General features: G+C 40.4%; 1 protein-coding gene across 5 annotated transcripts in view; it reads left to right on the top strand.

The window, feature by feature from the left end:
• Positions 1-24844, top strand: part of LOC103177010 (voltage-dependent calcium channel subunit alpha-2/delta-1) — a 418878-nt gene that overhangs the window by 338424 nt on the left and 55610 nt on the right. For 3 of the 5 annotated variants that reach the window (XM_007890933.2, XM_007890934.2, XM_007890937.2), the window contains 6 exons: positions 5260-5316; positions 11179-11250; positions 13194-13265; positions 14301-14362; positions 19988-20064; positions 24504-24564. In XM_007890933.2, the coding sequence (XP_007889124.1) occupies positions 5260-5316; positions 11179-11250; positions 13194-13265; positions 14301-14362; positions 19988-20064; positions 24504-24564 (401 nt within the window). The remainder of the gene's footprint in view (positions 1-5259; positions 5317-11178; positions 11251-13193; positions 13266-14300; positions 14363-19987; positions 20065-24503; positions 24565-24844) is intronic. The other 2 variants (XM_007890935.2, XM_007890936.2) reach the window with 1 other exon arrangement.

Here is a 24844-nt window from a genome sequence, read left to right on the forward strand (position 1 = left end):
GTTCCAATTGTGAGATGTTTATTAAATTCAATGTTGTATAAAGCAAGTTCTTGGCTTACTGACTGGTATAAATAATATGGAAAAAGCTGCCAAATTGCAAGGCTACTTGTCCAAAACCAGTCAACCTTTCACTGGCAACTGAGTGTATCCCCATCCTGTCCAACAGTCCCTATGAGGAGATATCCTGGACCTATTTCCAATTGAGTGTTGTTGAGAAGACTTTCTCCTCACTAACATTCTATAAAAGGTTTGTGTGATCTTGTGAAGGCATTGCATGAGGGAAATGCAACATTGGGCGAAATAAAAAAAAACTCTTGTAGCATCAAATTTGTAAGCAGGTCTGTGTAATTTACAATGGGACTTAAACAAACATTTAGCACTACATTCCTTATTTAACAATATCAAAGCTGTCATTTTTTAATGTATTAGGTGTTAGAATGTTGTCCGCATATTACATTTTCACAAACCGGTCACCATCCACTTTGCCTGGTATTATTTGCAAATATCAGCAACCCTGGTTTAAGATTGTTACCGTGTGACCCCCCCCCACCATATTCCTTCCATGTCAAATGTTGGTCACTACACCCCTTACCTCTAGAACTCGCTCCTACCGCACCGTCTTGCCACCTCTCTATCTGTCTATCTTAAATACTGCTTTCATCAGCCCTGCCTGTTTGATGCCCCCATAATCACCTTTTCCCTTTCTTGCCCTTGGATCCAGCTACTGTGAAGTGCCCTGTGACATTGTCCTTCGTAAAAGCGCATATAAATTGTTGGGGGATGAGTATTTCTCGGCATCTAAAACTTGTTGTACATTACCTGGGAGTGCTTGTTTGAGGCTTTGGGTTCAAAGGTGACACAGTGGAAAGGTTTAATTGGTTCTCAGTGGACTGAAAGGATTGTATCAGTAAATAAAGCTGCCAGAGATCAAAAGCAATCACCTCACTCTATACTCAGTCTCATTACTTAGACAGATTTAATCTACGTCAGAGGATATTTGAGCCCAGATAAAAACATTGCAATTAATGATGTGACTTCTGTTGAGCTGTGGTGTAGTAGTATTCGAGCAGGCAGTTGTTTGTGTTTTTTAGAAGCTCAAAACAGAAGGGACTGATGAATTACTGAATATATTTAATGGAAATTGGAGGAGGAAGGCTTGCTTGTTAGCCCATGGCTTTACCCCGAAATTTGCCACTAAATGTTTGCTTAGAAACTACATAATAACTTTACAGTGCATCATATGAAGCAGTTTTCAGACATCCTCCCAACATGAACAGTACAATATCAAATGCAAGAACTAATATTGATAGACTTTAGTTGAGGTGCACCATTGAATATTGGGGAAATTATTGCAAGATCACTGTGAAGTTAAACATAGAAACGGGAGTAGGCCATTCAGCCTCTCGAGCCTGTTCTGCCATTCTATAAGATCATTGCTGATCTGTACCTCAAATCTAATTACCTTCCCTTGCTCTGCATCCCTTAATACCCTGATCTAACAAATATCTATCCAGCCTAAGAAATATCTCTCCAAGTTAAACCTTGACATTTCGCCCTGCATTCCACGCTTAAGCTCTACACCACTAAGTCTGACTGTGTTAATACACTAGGCTCCTTGTGGTTTCTGGAGCCAATAAAAATCTCAGTCGGAGCCATAATTAGTTGTGTGGTTTTCCTCGATCTTCTTCAGGTGGCTGTTAAATCACCTGGGTTGTAATTCAGATCTCTTGTGTGGACTCTTAAATTGTGGAAATGTTTTTTGTCAGACCTTGCTGCAGATATCATTCCAAACCTATCAGTGCTACATTCCCCATGTGAACGTTACCAAAGCAACAGAACTGCTTTCAATCTCAACAACAATTAAGTCACCAAGTCCACTGCCACATGTATCCCTTACAACGCCAATTCCAATTCAACTCTACCTTCCATCAAAGCTACCTCAACCTTGTTATACAATTTAATACATTATACAAACTCCTGCTGCTTTTATACCTCTGGAAGCAATTTAACATAGTTTCCATTAGTTGAGCGATACGAATGAATGAAGTTGTTTTTCTCTGGCCATTGTCACCACTCAGGTTTGGAATTAAATCAATACTTGATGTGCTAGCACAGGCCTGGGTATTAGCATTGACAGCAGTGTGTTGCAATGCAGTTATACATGGTGCCCATCCTGCATTCACATCAACAACAATTTTACATTTAAATAGCCCCCTGCACGTTGGGTGGTTGCCTCAAAGCACCACCCAGAGTCAGCTGGGAGCCCAAGCTGGTGATCCTCTGAGATATTTTGGCTGTTCTATTTCCTGTTTCCCCACTTCCTGTCTGACACCCATGTTATGACCCATATTTCTGTCACATTTCATAATGTAATATGAGTCACCTGACCATGTTACCTGGCTGGTAACAAAGATGTGATGTTGATAATCATCCCTTACGCTTTGGGAAGTCAAGTGGACATAAATAATTGCTATGTTATGCAATATCGTCATTGGATTAGAATAGATGAGGAGCATGAATCCTTGTAGTGCGGCTATTAAGCACATAGCACATAATTTGTATTAAAATAAAACCAATTAATTTGTAAATTAGAAAAATAACATGCTGCTCATGTCCTTTGAAGTAAACTTTATGCCACAAGATATACAGCAAAACCTTTTATACTGCCCTCCAATAGAGCTTACTTGCAGTGGGCTACTGTGAATCTGCACTAAATGGACACACGATGCTTTCAGTGCTGATCAGCCAGTTTCCAATGCCAAAATATGGCAGATTTCTAGGTTGTCAGGTCACCGCTGATGTCACTTCCTATGCACAATGTATTGTACGCTATATACAGGAAGGTCCACAACATCACTTCCTGTGCACTCGTTCCAGGCTATAATGTAAAAAACATCACATCAGCAGTGACCTGACAACTTGGAACTCGACTTCATATTTTTGTTCTCCTCTTATGAAGAAACCAAACTTCTTGTAGCATCTTCTGAAGATGGGATTTGTTTCAATTCATTGAGGTCTGTAAGGCACCAGGAGGTGGTGTTCAAGGTCAAACAGCATGAAGCTACATTCTGCCTGGCAAATTTGAATCCCTTGCACTAGTTGATAGCTCTTCCTATATTCCTATGTTGCTTTCAAAGTGTAGGTAGATTCTAGCTTGTCAGCTGGAAGAAATGTACCCTGTGGTGTGATATTATCATCCCATTTTAACCCCAATCTCTGATCATTTTCAAAAAGAAATATACATTAACTAGTAATCTAATCCTCATTCACAGATAACTCTTTAGAAACCCCATGTTGAAATGTTATAAATTGAAGCACTGGGGAATAGATCTAAGATGCCTTGGCTCATTTAAATTAGTTTCAATGCCTTTGATACTGAGTTTTGTGTTCTCAGGGTAAAGGGGAGGATTTTTGGGGTCAGCGCGGTCTGACAAGTGCAAAAATTCATCACAATATCCAAATCAGACTGGGAGTTCAACATATGAATGTCACTCACATGTAGGAATTTTCCTGTGCTTGGAATGGAATGCAAACTCTCCCTGGTGTGTTATACCTCACTTACCTAATTCTGCAGATGATTAGGTGTAGATTGGCAACAACCAAGGCTTGGGGATCCCAGAGTGTGCATTAGGGTACAGTTGCAGTTTAACCAGCTAAAACTGCAATGGTTGTCATTGAGAGCACTGTCTGGCAATCTTCCAACTGCTTGTCCATCTAGGACCACTCTACCCATTAAGGTTTCTGCTTTGCAGACTTGCAGAAGCTTAGTGGGAAAAATCCCTGTTCCCGGTAACTAGTCACCACTCCAGTTATCCAGCATTGCTGTGTGCAGATTGGCTACCCACAAAATACAGTCACTCCACTTTGTGGTATTTCCTGTGAAGCACTTTGAACCATCCTGTTGATGTGAAACGTGCTATATCAAATGGAAAGTTTATTAAGGAATATTATTACATAGTTAAAGCTTTATGTCAGTATTTAGAGCTCAAACTCTAGGCTGGCATTCCAGTACATTCCTAGCCAATAATTCTCCAGATAAATTGGTTGTTTTTGAGACTTTACTAAACAGAAGTTGTATTTGCTGACATATGCAGTCACAAAACTTGGCAGCAATTACCTGTGAAGTGCTTGATACGTTGATGTTAAAAGCAAATGTCAAAATTACAAGAAGAAAATACGGTCTCTAATACAGGAGTACAGTTTTGTAGGGTTAGAAGGATCATATTTCCTCCAAGATTATAATTTTAATGTTAGTACGTTCTCCTATGCACAGACCGATTAAGGAGACTGACACCCAGGGTCACGTATAACTCGGATTTGTTTGAAGCAATTTAAGTATACCCTTATAGGGTTACCCGTTCAGGGAGGTGAAAGAGAGAAAAATCATCAACCAGGGTATGCCATTTTCCAATGCATGACTTTAATCAGCTGGACCAGGGCCATGGAAAATTCCTCAGCATAATCCTTGATGCTGCCAGGTGAAGAAGGCCGAGGCAGAGATGGAAATGTGTGACACAAAGTTTACTGAGATATTAAATTGCAAATAACTGTTTTATAAGCCAGGCCTATTATCCCAAATGATGTCCCAGTCTCCCAGCGTTGTATTGTGAACATTGTTCCACGGACACTTTTGGACCACAACATATCTTTGCATAGAGAAAAGCGGATGCCAGTGGCTTTCATCTAAAGATATATCCATATCACTCAGACACAAACTAAATAAGGACTGATCCATTCACTGCAACATAATACAGTCAAACCTGTTCAAGCAACCACCTCCAATCAGCAACTACCCCCTGTTAACAACCATCCTGGCACAACCCGAACAGAAATCCTACACACAAACATGTTAACAACGAACCTTTTCTCAAAGGTGACCCTTATATAAAGGTCACTTTGGCCCAGACCCCTGAAAGGTTTTTGAAGACAGGTTTCACTGTATGCACAACCCTCTCATCTCAACATAAACTTACCATTTTGCTGAGATCTAGTAGAGTGAATTTGCAATTTATAACAATAGATGGATGTTATCTTAGGATGAAACTGACAGGTTTATTCTGGTATGTGAATGCACAAGTTAAAAATTCTGTGTCAAGTATATTCAGTACATTTGTATATTATGAATTATTCCATGCCTTAATTTCTGTAATTGACATCTCTCCCCTTAATTGGTTTTTATTGCTGCCAAGATATTTCACACCATAATTTCATATTTTACTGTTCTAGTAACCTAAAATCCTTGCTTTCTTATTACCTTAGTCAATTGGTGTAGGGATCCCAAAGGTTTATTTAAGAGAGAGGCACCCTAATGCACAGGTAATGTAGTTGGAGGTGGTTTTAATGCAACAAAGCTGTCAGAATTGAACGCTTTTCATTTGGAAACGCCTATCTGTGGGACTGGCTGCCCAAAGTTCCACGGCATGACTTTAAACCCGCTTAGATGGTAACTAATTGACTGCCAATTACTGGTGATTTACTAGTTCGGGGCAAACTGCTCACAAGGTAGGGTCTGCTATCACCAGAAAATAGTAATAAGTTAAAAAGAAATTCTCAGGATGAATGTGGCTGACTTGAAAATCAAACTTGTCAAAGTGGTTCAACGTGTTTGGCACTCCTTGCTGCTGGCCATGGATATTGCATGCAGTCTGTGCATTTCTTTGATGATTATGGTATTTGCAGCTTTTTTGTTCTCTCCCATATTGTGATGGTGCAATTGTGGGTATCGCAAACTCTCCACTTGTAGGTTTGACTGTTTGACTCGCTCCAGCAGGAGGAATCAAATAGTTTCTGTTCATTCATCGATATCGGCGGATCTCGAGGGAAGAAACAATCCACATTGAATTAATCTCAATATTTTAGCAGTTTTCAATTTGGTAGATCTGGTCAAAATAGGAACATAATGTTCTGTTTCTTTCCAATACGTCTTGATAGTTTAGTTTCCTTTAGTAAATCCAGAAAGGTTTAATGAGATGATTTGTGTGTTCAATTTGGTTTCTGCTTTTATGCATCTCTGAGAAGGATTATATAAATGGGTTGATTGCTCAGTGAAGCACATGTTCAGCATTGTGACATTCGAAAAGCTAATTTTGTTATGCTAAAATTTGTAAAATGTCTGTTCTTACTCAATGAAAGGCTTCCATCTGGTGATGGTGAGATGATATAAACTTGGGAATTAACATGAGCCTGAATCCAAACTCATCTGAATTCAGATTTGCAGGATGGGAGAAGGGTTAAATCTCCTTTTTTTTACTGTTTATTTATATTTGTGAATACATTTCACAAACTGAACGTCTCTGCAAACGGTTCCTCAGGCAACCCCTAAAGATCAGATTATTTCAAGGCAAAAATAACTTTAACTTTAAAAAACTTTATATAAATAGCAATTTCTATTCATTAACATTTTAAACCAGTCGAGGTTAACTGCATAAGAAACTGGAGGTGAGCACAGGTACACCAATGCATTGTGGCAAAGAGGTACCTTAAAGCTGCCTGGTCAATGCATTCAGAGTAAGTGAAATTTACACACACTGTCGTTACTTCTGTACGTTTTCTCCCCTAAAAATGTCACCAAAATTTGGGGAAATACACCTCATGGTCACAAAACTGGTAGGAATCAAGAATCTGAAATGGAACTGACTCATTCTTCCCTAACAACTTTTGAGGTTTCCGACCCATATTCAGAATAATGTCTTCAATGTCACTGTGGATTTAATACAAACTAGGAATAAATTACATGAGTATGCACATTTCTTTGCACGTATGATCGAATATTTCTCATGTATGTAAAGGTCTTGTGAAAAGGTAAGTCGAAAACAATAGAAAATACCTGTTGCAACCAAATTAAGAATGTGTTTGAAACAACCCATTCCTTGAATTGCGCCATTGATCACTGGATGCTAGTGAAATATTATGGATTTTGATAACCATGTCTTCATGCTACAAATATTTGCAAACTTTTTTGAGGGTACGAAGTGTTTTGAAAGAAATAGCTCCTTCCTTAGCTTTACGCTTCATTCTCCGTGAAGCGCATTGACTTATTTTGCTCTTTCAATTTAGAATGATGTCCCTTTTGAAGATTTTGTGGCTATTGATTTTGCTTGTGTTTGATGTGCTACTTTTTTAAGAGCTCTCTTTCCATTAGAAACTTTTTTTTGCCTTTGGATGCATGAATTCCTTTGAAGTGCTTGCCTGCAATGCATAGAAGGGAAGTGACTGACCTAAGCTTACAGTCTCTAGTGATATTTGTGTGAAGTTGCCATTGAATTCCCTGACAGTGGAAGAGACGGGGTGAAATTTTAATGTATGTGTACTCCACCCTGCTTAAATTTAAGAAAATGTAAAGAAATTAAATAACTACAAAGTAAAATCTTACCATTTTGATTTTAATTTAATACAACTAATTCATGTCCCTTTTTAAAAAAAATTCTAATATTTACAGGTTATATATTCTCGGCAGTCATTCTGAATGCCTGTGTGTTTCACTTTCTGGATTAAAGCAACCTGATAGGTATCTGGAGAAGATCAGAGTTTACAGGAGCCAAACAGGGGGCTTCCTGTGTCCACTGTGTGGAACAAGAGCCTGCATTTTAAGACCGACATCTCTGTCATTCCTCATTATTTCAGAATGTTGTGCTGAAATTATGCCATAAGGACCATCACCGATTTACCCTCAGTGATGTGGCAGAAAGGCGGAAGGACCGAGCTCTGATGGTGGAATGGGCAGGGCGGGGGACATTGACAGGCCAGTGTCCACTAAGCAGAGGGAGCTGACAGCTTGGTAAAGTTTTAGTAGGTTGCAGAGGTCGGGAGGAGCAAGACTGTGGATGTAAGGATGAGGATCTTGAATTCGAACCTCCTGGGGCTGGGGAGTCAGTGAAGCTGGGCAAGGGTAGGGGATGGTTGGCTCACCAAGCTTAGTTCGGGAGAGTATGCAAGCTGCAGAGTTCTGAATAATCTGCAGCTTGTGCAGGGAAGGGTTGGGAAATCAAATTATTCACAGCATTAAACATTTCAACATCCTTTCAACATTTCCAGGGACTTCCCTTGAGAGCTTTGAGCAGTTACTGTTGTGCTACATTGCTCCTGAAACTGCAAAGTCAATGTAATTTTTGCCCCATTCACACTGCACACATAAAAGTGCAGCAATTCACATCCAAATGCATGGTATAAAATTGCAATCCTGTTGTCACAAGATTATTATTATCCAACGGTTTATTTCTATTAAATTGGCAGTGTTATTGCTAGCAACAAGGCTCCTATAGTGGACCTTTCCCATCGTGGCTCATTACAGATTTTATCAGAATTCTTGGGACCTCTATAAAACTATGATTTAAAGCAAGGGGTTTGAAAATGCATTAAAAGGCCAGCTGTCTTTTCCCCTGAAATCATTCCTTGTGTTTTGCTTGTGATATTTTTGATTTTCCATTGTTTTGTACAAGTGCTTTGTATTTCACACTTTTACTTTTCATTCCATGGCTGTATATACATTGCAAATCGTCGTGACCTGCTTACAACCATCGTGTCAATGTCTTGGTGCATGCTGCATGATTGGTAATGTGATAAGATCTTTCTGTGCCTGAACTGTATTGTAACAATTATATTGTGATCATTTCTTTCCTTATTTGTTTAATTTGGATGTTATCTATTTAACTGCACTTTTTATGGATTCTCCAGTCCCCGCTGTAATTATTTAATTATGTTTGGTTTGCGAATGTACCTATTCAGTGAAGATACAGATGGGGCTAGCATTGGATGCTGTTTTAAAATATAGTATTTACCCAGAGGAAGGTACCTTTTAGTTTAGGATGTTGATTAAAACCTGCTTTATTTTACCGCTTTTTTGAAGCATTTGAATAATATTAATGGACGATTTGTATATAATAACATATACTGTTTGTTTGTTGATATCTGATTGGAAGTAAAGCCGGCTTGGTTAAACAAACAGAGAGGGCACTGGTACCAGATTATAATTAATGCCTAATCTTAGATGAAAGGAGATGGTGCCTCAAGAGAAAATTAGAAAACATTTCAGTTTGTTACAAAAGTGTGATCTCTATTTCATCTCAGCCTGAGATGGGGAGAGGAGGGGGTTTACAGCAAATGGGGTGAAGATGGATTTCAATTCCCATGTAAATGGCAAATATGATCCAGATTCACTCCAGATTGCCTCCGCCATATTCAGAAATACAATGCCGCAGAAATTCTCCTCTCTAAAGCATCCCTGAAGTAAAAAAAATATTGTTTGTAGTGTAAACCGAATTCACGATAGTTATTAAAAGGATTTGCTCCTCATCTCATGAGCATCTGCTCTGAACCCAGTTGGGTAATTAAAATGGATTGTTTTACCTTAATGCTTTTAGCAATTAGCAGAGATTCATTCTGTAGAGCTTTGTTTCCTAATAAACCGTAAAGGAAATAAAGTAAATTAATGTACCAGTTGCAAATTGAAAAAAAAGTATTCAAAAAGACAGCTGAACCTAGTTAGAGGATGCGATCAAGCAGAAAAGTGATGATTGTCAAAAATTCTTAATAACACCATGTAACGGTTTCAGGGGATTCATTAAATTGAACAGAGTTGTTGTATTTTACATCACGCATTTTTCAAAGGATATACAATCCTCATTACATAGGAGGAAGTAGCTAGAATATGATAAGATCCAGAAATTCCCAATCTTAACCTTTATGACAAAATGGTCAAACAGGCTAAGGCTAGGTGGAATTTGGGAAATGTAGATTGCTCCAGAATAGGAACAGGCCATTTGAACCAATGGGCCTGCCATAGTGTTATTCTTTGCAAGCACAATCTAATCTCCTGTTCCTACTCCAAACCCTTTAATATTCCTACTTTTCAGCAATCTAGCGATTACCCTTTTAAAAGAATCAGTGCACTCTGCCTCAACGACAGTTTGTGGCACAATATTCCTCAGTCGCCACTCCCCATAACCCACCCCCCCTCTCCATTTATTCACAGAGATAATTCCATTAAATGCCATGGAATCAATTTGAGGTGTGGAGGGGGAGGAAGGAAGGTCAGGTGAAGTCATCTAGGGGGAGGTCAGGTGAGGGTTTGTTGGGAGGATGTCAGGCAAGGGACCGATGGGGTACTGCATGGGACACATGGGAGGTATGGTAGGAAAAAAAACAGGAGAATAGGACCACAATCTACAGAGTGGCCACTTTTTACCAAGTGCAAAATTAGATGGGGGAAGGGAAAAATCGTGTCTTAAGGGTCAGAGCTTGAGTTCTGAGATTTGCAAGTAATATACACTACATTTAAACCTATATAATAATTAACCTGTCCGCATCAATATATAGTCACCTCCTGATAACTCGACTCTGGCTTAACTTGTCACTACCACTTAAGACATCACACTGTCAATATCCTGGCTGCATTTATTGATGTATTTATACCCACCACTTGGGATAACTCGTTACTGAGCCCTTTTCCCTTGGAGTGATCAGGAGTTTACTGTATGAATTTTCCTGACAAAATATGCTTGGATCTGGTATTAAAGTGAAGAAATTATTTCTGCCAGAATTAAAAATCACTTTATTCGGCTTACACCACAAAACAATTAATTGTCGTAGGGTGATGCTGTAAGATTTTAATATTTCTGCTGTCCCACCACTGTGTATCCACCCCACTTTAGCGGGTGGGCCTTCAGTCATTCTCCTGCTCTCTGGAATTCCATCCTGAAGCTCTTCTGATTTCTACCCTCCCCACTTTCAAAGCCCACCTCAATACTTACCTGTTTGACCATTCTGTCAGATGTCTTTCCCTTTCCTCTCCAACTTCCTCTCCCCTGGTTCTGGTGCCCAGCCAGCAGTGTAATGTACTTTGAGGTGTCCTCCTGATGTGAAAGGCGCTATATCAATATAAATTGTATTGCAAGACAGAAGGTTGAGGAATTACTCTGGAAACTGCTTCGCCCAGCACTTTTATTAATTTCAGGATCCAGAAAAACATTGCTAACGTGGAAAGAAATAGCACTTTGTTAATCTGAATTAAAACCTTGTGTCATCCACAAATACGCTTTGCTTCACCACGGGATAAAAGTCCTCATTGAGAACAGTATCAAGTGTAAAGCTTGGCTTAACACCAGGTTAGGTACAGTACTAAACTTTAGGTCACTGTGGTTTTTCACTCACTGTCTGATGGTTTCTCCGTTTTTGGTTTAGAATCCTAAATCTCAGGAGCCGGTCACGTTAGATTTCCTGGATGCTGAACTGGAGAATGAAATTAAAGTGGAGGTGAGTTATTTGTCAGTAGCCAATGCTTACTGTGATTTCAATAGCCTTTGGCCTATAATGTCTGGATCCATGCCAGCAATTATCCTAGCTGTTTGTTGGATAATTTCTGCGTGCAAATTACCTGTTGCATTGTCCAACAAAAGACACAATCGCTTAAGCAGTAGACACTTTACGTTAAATCCTATGAAATTTTTTGGGTTGTCCTTTCAGTGTGCAGGACCCTGTATCAAGTATAACGAGTATTTACTTATCCTAATTGGAGAGTAGATATGTCAGCAACTACTTGCATTTATATTGTGCCCTTCACGTAAGGTAATGTCGTGGAGGATGGGGTTGAACTCAGAGACAGGGGAGAGGGAAGTGGCCTTAGACCCATTCAAAGAGAATAGATTTGAGGCCAGACTTAAAAACAGAAAGAGAGCTGGTAAGATAGAAGAGCAGAGAGAGGGAGTTCCAGATGTTAGATACTTGCTGGTGTGTGATGTGCATAGTTTGTGCCTTGGTATTAGGCTTTGTGTGTGGCAGGACATGTGTTTATTTGAAAGAGTTAGTTCTGCACTAATTGAAAATGACAGCTTGTCACTGCAATTACGAACAGATACTGAAAAGCAAACTTCCATTGCCTGCTTCTGACCACGGGAGCTCATTCTAGTTGGGTTACTGTGTGGCATAATGCACGAGTTATGTTTTGTTAAGTGGAAAAAATCTTCCTGTGAAATTGTATATTTTCAGGCAACCTTTCAGCTTCTGAAATTAATCAACTGTACTCTCTTTCCAAGAAAATCTCGGTGTTGAATGTTGCTTAATTTGATACCACTAGTTATAGGATACCATCAGTGTGTGATAGCTGTTTTTTGCATCAAATTACATGTAATAGACCCAGGACTGAATGCCAGCCAAGCTGGGCAGCCAGATTGATGCACAAATCCTCTTGTTCCACACACATGGGTTAGCAACCATGTGAAATACAGAAGGAGATTGTTTTAATTTGCTATTTTACCGAGGAACCACTCCTAAAATTTTCCTGCACTGACTAGTAATTTACTATTAGGTAAAATTAAATATTAATTCCTTGTCAATAGGTGAGAAGATAATTACAAAACTGACGGTGTTTTCCTGGAACAGCTAAACGTGACTTTCCCTCTTGTTGGTCTGGCTCTGTTAGTAGCATTTACAAATCAGAGTCAAAGGAATGTGGATTCAAGCCCCATAGGGATTTTGAGCTGATAGTCCAGGCTGTCATTCCATTGCTGGGAGAATGCTGCATTGTCGCAGGTGCTACCCTTTGCATGAGATGTAAAACTCCAATCACACGTGTACAGATCCCATCGCACTTTTCAAAAAGAGAAAGGATTTTTTTCCGGTGTAAAATTCCCGATTAAAATAAGTCATACACATCATGGTGGTTTGCAGGACGTTGCAGTGCAAAAATAGGCTGCCACCTTCGCCAAATACACAGTCAATAAATGTACAGTAAATCCTGGGAAGCACTTTAAGACGTTGGATGGCATGATAAAGTATTATATTAAATGCAAGGTTTATTAATACTATCTAACTGACATTCCGCAAGACTGCAGTCATTCTCTAAAGGTTGTTTTCAGTTTGAGTTGACCTTTTGAACCGTTCACTCAGCGCACAATATTATTAGACCCTTATAATTTATTATTTATTATGTTGTATGATCATTCATGGTCCTTCTGGATGCTCCTATTGAAGATGCTGTTGCCCTTGTCCTTCATGTTGTACAGTCTGTGTGGACCAATGTGCTCTTGTCTCTTAATTTATAAATTTCACACCATTGTCTAGTCTTGCAACATGTTTTATTGAGTTTTGTTGGATGCAGGTTTACAGAACGGATTGTAAAATTGGAACCTCCAAATTGATCACTGCATCAACTTTTGTACAGTTCCAAATGTGTTTTCTTTTTCTTGTCTCTCTGGCAGATTCGACATAGCATGATAGAAGGCGAGAATGGAGAGAAAACCGTTCACACTTTAATTAAGTCCTACGATGAGGTACAGTCCAGTTAATGAGCACCCATTTGTTCGGTCTTTAAGAACGATTATTTTTGTTTGAAGGAGGCATGAGCTGATGTTTTTCTCTGAACGTGTTTCTTTGAATGATATTTGCCGTGTAACACATGTTGCCTCATAAAATTTTAAAGAAACAGATGTGACAGCTTAGCCTCACGAGTTATAAATAGACAGCCTTTTGTCCAAATCCATAGGTCAAGGCTCTGTTGCCAGCATATCACTTCTCAGTCATGTTCCTTCTGAGAGAGATTGCACAAAAAACACTCTGAACTGCTGAGAAAGCAGTCCCCTTTATTGTCCCTCTTCTTGTTAGTAAAGTCTCAATATGTTCACTGCACATTTCTGTCACGGAGCATTTAATTTCTTTAAATGCTGCACATCACGTACTCTCCTTGGCTTGTTGCAAATGCTTTTGGGTCCTGTATGAGATTCAGAGACATTGATATATTATGCGCCCTTTCCCCTCCTTTGCTTTGTTATGCCCTGTTCTATCATTTGCTAATCCGAGCCAGTATCTCTGTCCCAGGCTGAATGAGGATCCCATATGACTGGTGGCAAGGATGGCTGTTTTTTCTTTAGAGCCTTTACAGTTGAAACAATAATGTAAGCAGCAGCAAAACTATGTTTAATTTAAAATTCAATGAGTATCCTACAGCACGTGATGCATTGTTTACACTGACGCTCATTTAACTTTAGTTTAAATCCGTGGCACGAATCACAAGAGACGTTGGATAAAGGAGGCCCTTCTGTTCATTTGATCTATTGTAGCAGAATACCCACCCTGCCCTCGCCCCACAAGCTATTTCTTTTCAATGGACCAGATTTTCACTGCCACATTGTTAAGTCTCAATTTGTGCCACTGAGTGAGACGGCATTGTTACAAATCCATTGCAAAAGGCGTCAAGAGAAAGTGATTTGGAGATTCAGTATTAAATAAGTTGCAAATGAATAAAAATGTTATAAATAAATATAAAATGCTAGGAATATTATATATTATAAAATAACTTGTGTTTGTAGAGGTACATCGATAAAGGAATTCGGACATATACATGGACTCCAGTCAACGGCACAGATTACAGGTAACAGCATAAGAGGGCACAATCCCTTTCCAATCTCCTGTTCTTGCCGTATTTAAGGAGCAGCTTGTTTCAATTGAGTTGTTTCAGGATTGGGAAAAGCCACACATTACTCATGTTTGGAAATCAAATCAAAACCCCTCTCTTGTGGCTTATAACACAAACTTGAGGAACTTCTTCCCAGTTGCAAATTACGATAGTTCCACTGCTGAAAGCAATAATAATAACCCCTGCATGTGATAAAGAGCCTTTCAGTTTCGGAACGCATCTCAAAATGCTTTGCCGCTTTCCCAAGGGCCCGATGGCCACAAATGCACATTAACTAAGCTTTACATTATATGCTATGAAGCGCTTTAAGACTTCCTGCTGATGTGAAAGGTGCTACATCAAATGCAAGTTTTCCATTTTCAGAAAGTTTCCCTTTTTGTAATAGCACAAAAAAAGTCTTCCCAAATTAATCCCAAGTTCTGGTAACAATTATTAAGGTCTCATTAAAATGATTCCCCCCCCATCCCCTCCCCCCGAATAATTTGCCCTAGAAGTTAGGAATCATCAAATTCAATTTCACAAAATCAACGTCTGCAAAAGAATTAAGAGTAAATATTTATGTCTGTAACTGGTTAAGAAGGTATCATGATATCGTCAGTAGAGAAAGAACGAGAGAAATAGCAGAGAAAATTAATCTGGAAAATCGTGGTGAGAGAGGGAAGATTAAATCTTTGAGCCAAGGGTACTTTATCTGTTTGACATTTTAGCTTTATGTGTTAATTTCCCTCTTTGCTTTCGTTGCAAACCAATCGCCCTGATCATGTCATCAGCCCTCACCTTTCTGTTAAATATAAAGAGAGATTAATACCTCGTGTGATTTGATAATTGCCATTGGTGATAATGAAGACATTGCTGAAAATTTGCAACCTTACCAGTCGATAAAAATAATGATAATAATCTTTACATTTGATATAGCACCTCTCACATCAGAAGGACATCTCAAAGCGCTTCATAGCATATACTGGAAAATTATTGTGTATTTTGCTGGGGAAGACAGCAGCCAATTAGTGCACTGCAATGCCCTGCAAACAGCCATGAAGTGGCTAATAAATAAATACTAGCCACCTGCTGTAAATTATTTCTCTCTGTAGTGAGGGTTTCACTGGCCTGCTCTGCATCTGACTCGGAGGTTCCTGATAACTGCCCAGTACATAGAACACTATCCAAAAAGTGTCAGTGCTGTCTTTAACAGGGTAAATAGACCCCCTGAAATCTCTGTGGAATGAGTGTAAAATGTGTAAAACAAGGGAAATGATCAGAAGGCAGCAATGTACTTTGCTTCTTTAATTGCAGTGTTATGGTGCTGCAACAACAATAACTTGCATTTATATAGTGCCCCTCACGCAGGATAGAGTCCCATTGCCCTTGAAACAACTTGCATTTATGTAGCACCTTCCATGTTATGGTAATGCCTAGGAGCGTTTACAGTGCCTGGGATCGACAGAGAATGTGGTGGTGGTGGCAAGGGAAAGTGACCTTAGGCATGATCAAAGAGATAAGTTTTAAGGTGTTCCTGAGGTAAGTGGCATAGAAAAGGAAAGTTTGGCCATCGCTGGTAGCACTTGTACACATCAGGGAGAAGGGAGTAGAAGAGTACAGGAGATGGAAATAGGTGGGGTAGACACTTATGCAGAGTTTAAACTCTAACATGGACTATTTAGGCTGATTGGCTTATTTCCATGTTGAATCATTCCATGTAATTCGATATAATTATGTGATCGCTGAGGAAGGCAAACCAACACTGCAGGAGCGAACCAAACGGAGTCCGATCATCACATTCCTGTGGGTTTTCCCAGAATATTCTCTCAAACAGATGTTTAATTGCTGAAGAATTATATCCCTGGTGTCAGGGGTTGGAAAGGTTCCTGATGTATGGTGGGATGTGTTTATCATGACCTCCCCTTTAAGAAGGCATCAGAAATAAAGTACTTTGCAAATAAAATAAAATCAAAAACTGGAAGTAATATTTTATTTTGGCACCAACGACATTTACTTAAAGGTTTTCATCTTAACATAAATGTTTTTGCGCTAATTGTTTCTGACGGGGAGCTGTGTCCATCTGGTCCGTCACATTACCCGTTGTAAAACGGCTTGTCTGTGGGGCTCCCTGAGGTTTTGGTCATCTGTGGGGCTTGGAATGGGCCTGTGCCCCTGTGGAAGCTTGTTTTGAAATTCTCTCCCCTCCTGCAGCTCGAGTCATTGGGATCAGCGGACTGCGGTCACCGTTCACAAGTCACTGCAGTAAAAGCCCCTTATTTTATTGCAGGGGAAGTGCCAACAATCCCAAACCGGCACTATTAAAACTTGAAACGGGCATTACGAGTGTACAGATGTTTCTATTGTATTAGTGAAGTTGAATAATATAAAACACAGCTTCCTATATTCCTAATGAAGGAATATATTTCTTATGTGCTGGCCAAGAATCTCCCAAATAAAAATTGTTCATTCATTTCATGGCTGTTTCATAATAATAATCTTTGCATTTGATATAACACCTTGTCACGTCACTGAGACGTCTCAAAGTTCTTCACATGATGTACCGTAAAATGGATTGATTGTAATTTGTGAATGAACAGTAGCCTATTGCGCACAGCAATATCCCATAAACAGCCACAGAGTGAGTGACCAATTTTATTTGGAGGATTGTTGCCCAAGGCACCAGGAGAGAGAAACTCCTTTCTCTTTTTGAATAGTTCCATGGGATCTTTAACATCCACCTGATCAGCAGCTCGTTTGCATACGTAATGTTTGTAGGACATTACTGTGCCAAATTAGCTGCTGTGTTTTGCTCATAAAATACACAGACATTGTACGTTCTGTGAAGTGTTTTGAGACATCCTCCTGATGTCAGAGGTGCTACATCAAATGTAAAGATTATTTATTATTAATTATTGTTAGAAACGGCGTTATCTGATGAGAGGTTTTCACAATTCTGAGGGGTTTTGATAAGGTAAATAGGAAATAACTATTTTCACTGGTTGGTAACCAGAGGGTATACATTTAAGATCATTACCAAAAAAACACAAAGAATGAATTTATTTTTACACACATGCACACAGAGGTATCAGTTAGTGCATGGAACCTCTTCACACAGTGGGTGGTGAGAATGTAGAACTCGCTGCTGGAAACTGTGGTGGAAGCAGAAAGCATTAACGAATTTAACAGGAAACTTGATACATACACAAAGGGATTAGAGGGCTGTAGGAGAGGTAATTAGAAGGGGTGTAGTATAATAGAGTAGCTGAATGGCCTGTTTCTGTGCCATAACTCTATTCTGCAAAATAATTCTGTGTAAATGTACAGCTCTTTCAGAGGGCCAACATCAAACTGCTTCCTTCTGTGCAATAAAAAATTTATATTTTTTTCCCTTTAAATATTCCCACACCATTCTCTGTGGGACTGTTCTTTTATGTGCACCTCTGTGGAATGGTTTGCCGGCACATCAGTGAGCCGCTCTAGCAGACCTAAAAATGGTAGCCGTTGCATTTCCTCTCCAAGAAACATGGTCCAAAATTCTCCCTTTATGAAGTGTGTAAGATCCGAAGCCAAAGGTGGTTCTCCTGATCACTTCTCCTGTTTTTTCCCCTATTCTCCAAACTACAAAATACATACTTTATAGTATATCCAGTGGAGCGCTTTGAGATGTCCTTCCCAACGTGAAAAATGCTATACCGAAAACAGAGATAATTTAAATCCTCATCAACAAGTTGCACAATTCCATCAGTTGTTTTGTTCCTGACCATTTTCTCCTCTACCCAGTTTCTCTGCTGGAGATGCCCAAACAACAACAACAAGATTCCATTTATAAAGCGCCTTTCACGTCAGGAGGACGTCCCAAGGCGCTGCACAGTTGGGTCATGACCCGAGCAGGGGGGAAATGGTCAGGGTGAGGGGAGGGGAGGGAGCGAGGAGGGGGGAAATGGTCAGGGTGAGGGGAGGGATGGGAGGGAGCGAGAAGGGGGAAGAGAGTCGAGAGGGGAGCTGAAGGCTCGGTCAAAGAGAAAGGTTTTGAGACCGGCCTTGAAGGAGGAAAGGGAGGAAGCAAGGCGAAGGCACTGGGGGATAGAGTTCCAGAGCCTCGGGGCTGAGAGGCTGAAGGCCCGACCGCCAATGGTAGGGCGATTGGGGCGGGGGACGTGGAGCAGTCCGGAGCCAGAGGAACGGAGGGTACGGGCAGGTAGGTAGGGGGATAGTAGGTTGGAGAGGTAGGAGGGAGCAAGGCCGTGAATGGCCTTGTAGGTGAGGATGAGGATCTTGAAATCAATCCTCTGGGGGATGGGGAGCCAGTGGAGGCGAGCGAGGGTGGGAGTGATGTGGTCCCGAAGCCTGGTGCGGGACAGTACACGAGCTGCAGAGTTCTGAATGACCTGCAGCTTGTGGAGGGAGGTGGCGGGAAGGCCGGCGAGGAGAGAGTTCCCATAGTCCAGTCTTGAGGTGACAAAGGCGTGAACCAGGGTTTCAGCAGCGTGAGGGGTGAGGTAGTGCCGTAGTCTGGCGATGTTCCGGAGGTGATGGAAGGCGGTGCCAGTTGTGGTGCGGATGTGAGGGAGAAAGGACAGCTCAGGGTCGAACAAAACGCCGAGGTTCCTGACTGGCTTTGAGAGGTGGAGAGTGCAGCCTTGGATGCTGATGGTGTCGGCGCCTGAGGTGCGGAGGCGCTGACGCGAACCAATCAGGAGGGCCTCGGTTTTTCGCACGTTGAGCTGAAGAAAGTTGTCTCTCGTCCAGGACTCGATGTCGGACAGGCAGCTGTCAGGACATCGGTGGTCATGGAGTTGAGAGTAGAGGAGGAAAGGTAGAGTTGGGTGTCATCCGCATACATGTGGAAGTTAACTCCATGTCTGCGGATGATGTCACCAAGGGGGAGCATATAGAGGGTGAAGAGGAGGGGACCGAGGACAGAGCCCTGAGGGACTCCACATGAGACAGTACGGGGGGTGGAGGAGAAGCCATTCGTCGAGACAAAGTGAAGACGGTGGGAAAGGTACGACCTAAACCATTCAAGGACAGTGCCTTGAAGGTTGAGGTGGGAGGACAAGCGGTGGAGTAGGATAGCGTGGTCGACCGTATCGAATGCTGCCGATAGGTCGAGGAGGACGAGGAGGCAGAGGGAGCCCTGGTCACAGATGGTCAGGATATCATTGGTGACCTTGACCAGGGCAGTTTCTGTGCTATGGGCAGCACGGAAACCTGACTGAAGGGGTTCGAAAAGGGGAACTGATGACTTATTCGATGTTTGAATCTTGCAGTGAGCAGCTTGGCCAGAGGAGGAGTGGGTGGGGGCATCATAGCCACGCCTGATCCAGTCCTATCTTGATATCCATTCACAGTGAAGAACAGATGGCTTTTCCCTAACTTTGCCCAGAGGCATTGAGGCTACTTGTACTGTGGTTCAGCTAATTTGGTGCAGGCCTGGATTTGAATCTGTAATCTGGTCTGTGTAGTTATTGTTGCAGTAAGTAGTGGTTTCAGCCACCAGACCATAAGAGGAGTGCTTATGTTTTTATTACAAAGCTCGGTTTGTGTATGAATTTCCAATAAGTACTTTAAAATTGGAATTGCTTACCTTTCCTTTCTTAGCTTGGCATCGGTTCTGCCACCCTCCAGTACTTACTACATCAAAGCCAAGCTAGAAGAAGCCATTACCCAGGCAAAACGTAAGTATTGGGTAGGTCAGGTTGCATCCTCTCTTAGCAACGCATGCTGGAAACGCATAAAAAAGTATTGCTTACGTAAAGGAACCTTTAAAGAGTCTTTAAAGTTAAACTTGTTTCTGGAAGTTTGTTAAACAGTAAGAAGCAGGTTGCCAGGTAGATGTCCTTCATAGTGTGGCGCAATGATTCTAAAGCACTCAAGAAACAAACATGCAAGGGCTAAAACAAAAGCATGCTTTGGACTTGTAAAAGTGCCTTAGTTTTCCTTTTGTCAGAGTTGTGCTACTAAATATACACAATCTCCCTTGTCATGTCATTTTAGAATCATTGTACAGCTGTACCTTCTGGTTCTGTGACCCCGTTAAAAGATTCTGTTCGTGGCTTACAATTCACGTAGAGCATTTTTCCGTGCGACTGTGCGAATAATCCACAGTATGAAGTCGAGACGAAACAAACTGCATTCACCGGTTGGACCCACTGCATTTTAAAAACAGGATGCATTGCTTCCCGCAGTTGGCTTCTTTAAATTTGATTATAATGTGCAACTGCTGGAAATTTTCCAGATGAATAAACACCATATGGAAGTAATACAAGTCTCACTCACTCTCATTGTGCTAAGTTGGTTGTGCTATTTTACCATGGCATATATAACATTTTTTTACATTTGACAAGAGTTGCAGTGGCAACAAAAATAATTTGCCTGCATGTGTGGTAGCCTAAACATATTTCTTAGTCTGGATGGCTCAGTCTAAGCATGTGCTAATTGTGCCGATACAGTTAATGCTCTTTTATTCTTTTTTAAATGACTTATTTATAAGGAAGAAGATCAGTTGTCCATGGGAGCTCAAGGTCCCTCAATGCCATTCTTGAATAAACTAAGAGATCTGGTAACAGAAGCATGTTAACAATGAAACATTATCATTAGAAATTATCCAGCTTTTAAGAGTTAGGAATACAGTTAATAGATTGGGGATCAAACCTTGAGCCTAACAAACTATTGATAGTTTCTATCATGCCTTTCATGTTGGGAACGATTCTCAAAGTGCTTCACACTGCTGTCTGGGCACCTGAGATGGAAGGGAGTTAGAGTTGAAAAGGTAGGAAGGGAAAGATGTAAGTGTATTGAGGCGGACTTGAAAGTGGTGAGGGAGGGACGGAGTGAATCAGATGGTAACATTGAGCTGCGAGGATCATCACAAATTATAATAACACTTGCATTTGATATAACGCTTTTCGCTTGAGGAAAATGTATCAAAGCGTTTCACAGGATTTACTACGAAGTTTAGTGACCGAGTTGTGCATGCAAATTCGCACAATTTGCACACAGGAATGTTCCACCAACAACCTCAAAGTGAATGATCAGTTTAAAAGATTGTTAGCCAGGACACCGGGAGAATCTTGCTTCTCTTCTGGAATAGTGGATTTTTAAAGTCCGCCCAAACAGGCCTTGCTCTCTTCGGACAATACAGTTCTTCCCAGCACTGCCCAATGTATGCCAAAATAATGAGCTGAACATGGTGAATCAGAGATCAGAATAGATTCTACACTCTACTTTCTGCCAGACTGTTCCATAGCTAGGAAGTGGGTGGACCTGTGGGCTGGGTGATCATTTTATAGTGAAATTTGATACAAGATTAAAGCCTACGACCCCCAAAAACACCAAGATAACAATAGAGATGCTTGACTTTAGGAATGCTATCTCTGAACCTTTCAAAGCGTGCTTGAGGGAGGATTGAGTGGGAAACAGAATACAAATACAAAATTACATTTGTGTAGCGTCTTTCAAGGGAATGTGGGATGGAGTTCCATAGGGTGGGAGCAGAAAGGCTGAAAGCCCAGCAGCCGATAGTGGAACTAGAAAATAAAATGCGAAAATGATTAAGGACATTAAAATGGAACAAAATGATGGATAGTGATAATTTGGAAAGAAGGAAAAATTGATGAGGACCAGGAGGTACATAAAAGGCAGATGAGGTTAAATAAAAATCAAAGTAGAGGAAGTAAGAGAGCAATAGAAAAGCAGACTGCAGAAGGTGGGAACCTAAAGCAGTTTTCGCTATGGCTACTAGCCATAGTCTGTGTGTTAATATTGTTCAGAAGGGAGTATATCTGCAGAAGAAATATGACTGAACATATCTCACCAGATGTGAGAGGAACAAAGTATTTTGAGACATTTCGATGTTTTAGGTTCTATAGAAATGCAAGTTCTTTCTTCGTTATAGGTTTTTAAAAAGTATTGTAGCGAAGATTTAGCAGGTTGAAAGATAGTAAATGGGTTAAGTAGATTTTTCACATCAGTTTTCACAAATGATCATATTCCAAATCCAGTTGCTTTGTTTTAACACAGTGGGGGTCAGTGGAGCACGAGCTTATGAAGAAACTGAGAAAATTAAATGAATGCAATTCAAGTAGGACACACTCCAGAATCCTTAAGGAAATCTGAAAGGCAATAGGTGTGGCTCTAAGTTAATAACTGCAGGAGCTCTGTAAACACTGAATGTAGGGCTGGAGAACAAATCTTACTTCAAAGTGAGTGAGACGTGAGCTTGAAAATCATGTCTAGTTAGTCTAAGGCCCGTTGAGGAAAAAATGTTTCAGAGCTATAAAGAATTGTCTGTTAACAACAGAATGCTCTTTAATTCTGTAATGATTAATTGAGCACATCCTTGCCAGGTTCCACTAGCCCCCTATTCCCGAATGGATTGACTTCAAGAGCCTTGTTCTCAACTTCAGATGCCTTCATGCATCCCTTACCTCTACAATCGCCTCCAGTCCCACTCACCCACCCACCCACTCCTTGGAGACTTTATCCTAAGGTGAAAGGTGCTATATAAGCATAAATTATTGTTTAGAAATAATAGGATGCAATTTGCAGCAGTTCATAATGTGTTCCTTGTGCTAAATATCACAAGGAAGCTTTCATGAAATGTCACTGTGTTCATCCCCGAAGCCATTCCTTTACAAATCTACTTAAATTGATACAATAATACTTGGGTTTGATATACAGTTGTGCGTTTTTACATTGAAATGTTTCAATGTACTTCACACATTGTGTAGCTTTGGGGGCTTAGCGATTGTGGGTCTGGAGGCAAATGTAGAAGCTGATGTGTATGAGACACGTCATACAAAAAGCAGTGGGATCTAATGACTGATTAACGTGTTAGTGAGTTTGGTTGTGTGAAGAAATATTGGCTAACAGACTGGGAGAATTCCCTGATCATCCTCAAACTAAAGCCATAGGGTCTTGAAAGATGGCTCTGGGTGTCGCAGGCTGCTCAGTAATGCTGCAAACACTACACTGACACTGCAGATCAGCGAAAGCATCAGAAATCCAAAGCTCTGTTTATAATAGGGCCCATTCCAAGTTGAACCACCTCGAGTTCTAACCTAAACTCCCTGGAAATCTTGTGCTTGTAACCATTTGTTTCTTTGCTATGTAGGCACGTGAGCTTCTGAAGGGCTGAGATTAAATTTTTTAAAAATTAAACCTTTGAGACTTGCAGGAACATTTTGGCCAACGCCTGAGGAAAGGCATCAACAAATTGAAGCGTTCACATCCAAATACAATAAAAGGTCATAGTTTGTAACTTGAATCAAGAGACATTTACACATATGCTATGTTTTGCAATACAGTATCCATTTATTGATGGAATCTTTTCAGAAACTATTTGAATGAAAATATTTTTTTCAGAAGCCAAATGTCCTTCACTTCTCAAAGGGTTTATAGTGCTTCATTTCATACATAAATAATTGGCATGAAGCCTCAGATTTGGGCTTTAGATACACTTAGACTTGTGTTACACTTATGTGGAGATACATTGGCTGCTTCCAGCACAGATCTTTTAAACGTCACACTCTCCAGAAGGTAACATAATGGTGATCACATGCAGTTTCCAGTCTTTAAGCAAGTGTGTCTTTTTTTCAGACTTTACTGTGCATTAAGTCTCCCAGTATAGCACAATATTTTTATTCAAGCACTCGTTGAATAAAATATTGTTTATAACCCCTTCTACTTGACCCTTTTTCCTGTTCCCTGCTTTCTCTATCTGATGGATTCTGACAGCCAAATACAAGGGCAAGTATCTTTTTGTTGGTCAATTTCCTCATTGTATTGTCTTTAGATTATACTGTAATGCACCAGTGTTCTTATCCCTGTTGGATATTTTCCTGTGTTTATCGTATCTTAGTTATACCTATTAGTTCTTGGTGTTCATTATCATTACATTAATAGCTTTAGCTTACTTCTGTTTCACAGATTACTGCTTGTTGTCTGCCTGTTTTCTATAACATTGCACTATGTGATAGAAATGGTTGCTGAATATTTATGTCCACTGTTTTAGTAAAAGGATGTTCTTTTCAAGCTGTTCCATGTCAGGGTCTGCAGACCTGAAGAGTGCAAGTAGAAGAAATAATGAGCATCTCAACAATTGTTTTCTTTTCAGACTTAGAATCAATAATGCCTGATAACTTCGACACTTCAGGATATGTGTATGTCGCACCAAGGTAGCTCAGTTTTGTGTTTTGTTGTGAGAGTGTGTGTAAAGCATGACTGTGGTTTGGTGTTTCTTTTAAAAATATATACTATTTTCTGTGAGCTGGGTATTTGTGGCGATAGATTAACCGCTTATTAAGTTGTCCGGACTGGTGCCAACTACAGCAGATCTCAGTATTTTTTGGCAGGAATTCAGGGAATATGTTTAAACACATCTTCGAGTGAGAACTTGCCTTTTTGACCTGGTTCTCACCCATCCGTTACCAACTCCAGATGACAGTTGCAGATCCC

This window comes from Callorhinchus milii, unplaced genomic scaffold, assembly GCF_018977255.1.
Source record: "Callorhinchus milii isolate IMCB2004 unplaced genomic scaffold, IMCB_Cmil_1.0 Scaffold5, whole genome shotgun sequence".
NCBI lineage: Eukaryota > Metazoa > Chordata > Chondrichthyes > Chimaeriformes > Callorhinchidae > Callorhinchus > Callorhinchus milii.